This window comes from Austrofundulus limnaeus, unplaced genomic scaffold (assembly GCF_001266775.1).
Source record: "Austrofundulus limnaeus strain Quisiro unplaced genomic scaffold, Austrofundulus_limnaeus-1.0 Scaffold1709, whole genome shotgun sequence".
NCBI lineage: Eukaryota > Metazoa > Chordata > Actinopteri > Cyprinodontiformes > Rivulidae > Austrofundulus > Austrofundulus limnaeus.
Genome location: NW_013954111.1, coordinates 19,127 through 20,703, shown reverse-complemented (window position 1 = coordinate 20,703; position 1,577 = coordinate 19,127). Strand labels below are relative to the sequence as shown.

The following is a 1,577-nucleotide window of genomic DNA, read 5'->3' as shown; positions in this document are numbered from 1 at the left end:
GTATTGTGTAAAAAGAAGTTAAGAAGTTGGGGCAAAATTATAATTTTTAAATAAATTCTACATTTGTATTGTAGTTGTCCAGTATTTTTAATACATCCATGGTTTGTGTCTGACAGTTACGATATGAACATGAAGTGCAGTCCAGAAACATTTTCAACTTGACGTTTTCCATCTCTCAGAGATTTTTTGCCTTTCTTCAGGTTTGACACCATCATTGTTGTTTCAGCTCTTATTGCCACCATCATAAACTCCGCCTTGAAGTCATGTAAGAGCTGTTTGTTTTATTGTTAAAAAATGAGAATACAGTATATAATAAACAAACCTTTAATAAAAACATATGTAAACTAGTCTTTAAAGTGATCACAGTTGTTAACTGTAACTCTGCGATTGTTACTGTCCACAGAAAGGAAATTGATATCTGTCACCAAAATCGTGTATTTTACTCGGTAATAATTTATGTCCTCCTTAGCGGGAGGATACACCAGCCGACAGATCCTGGACATTGTCTTCATCCTGCGAGTCCTCAGACTGATCCGAGTGGTGGACAGCATCCAAAGGTTTGATAGGCCTGCTGTCAGTAATACATGTTTCTGAGTTTGCTTGGAAACAGTGCATTTACAGAATCAGAAAAAAAAAAAAACATGTTTTTTGCACTTGCTTCATCTATGAATGTACTTAAGAACCAGAAAAAGGACTTCTATGTTTTTTTCTCTCTTCAGATTTATTTATGTATCTTTTGAATTGATTCATATTTTTAGTAAGTAATGACATACATCTGAAAATGCTTTGCTTCTATTTTCTGTTAGATTTCGTACAATCATCAATACACTGATCAGAATTGGACCAGCCATTCTCACATTTGGACAGCTCATTATTGTAAGTAGTCATCAGGGATTGCTCGCTAAAACTTCAAAATGTCTGTGGTGCAGGTTCACCTCAAACACCTACATRTAGATCTGTGGTGTGTAAACCACAACTACAGCTAAATATTTGACTAATGCTGGCCTGCTGGTATGCATAACTTGCAGAAATCTTTTAGATTTGTAAAATTTGCAGCAGTGAGCTTGTGAAAGGAGCAACAAGTCTGGAGATATATAAACWGAAGGAAATGACCTTGTTTGACATATCAACAATGCATTGCACCAGGTGAAAATTAGCCTGGTTTAAACCAGACCCTGTCCTTCACTTTGCTTCGTACAAGGGTCTGGACTTGATGCATAGAGATGTGATTCCTGCAGGAGGCGTGGCCTCTGCTGACGCTTGTGTGTGTTGTCGGTGTGACGGAGGCTAAGCTAAGTAGCTAACCGGAAATCGCTGTAAACAACCCTACTGAGAGGAGAAAAGTACAGAGCTGAACGAGACGACTGTAAATGCTTTGTCAGATAAATTTATTTTAATTTGAAGTCTTATCAACACAGACTGGCTTCATTCACTTCCTCCACTGCYGTATGCTAAAATAACTAGCAGACACTGCGCAGAACATCAACGTCGTTCAAAAACTCCACCTTCTGTTTGCTGATTGGCCCAGGTAAAATAAACTACAAGCAGACACTGCACAGAAAATCATCGTTCTCGTC

The 1,577-nt window shown here is 37.9% G+C and overlaps 1 protein-coding gene across 1 annotated transcript in view; it reads left to right on the top strand.

The window, feature by feature from the left end:
- tpcn3 (two pore segment channel 3) overlaps window positions 1-1,577 on the top strand; it is a gene marked incomplete at its 5' end in the record, with an annotated part of 51,437 nt that overhangs the window by 38,878 nt on the left and 10,982 nt on the right. The window contains 3 exon segments of the mRNA XM_014033360.1: window positions 201-265; window positions 470-557; window positions 807-876. Coding sequence (XP_013888814.1) covers window positions 201-265; window positions 470-557; window positions 807-876 — 223 coding nt within the window.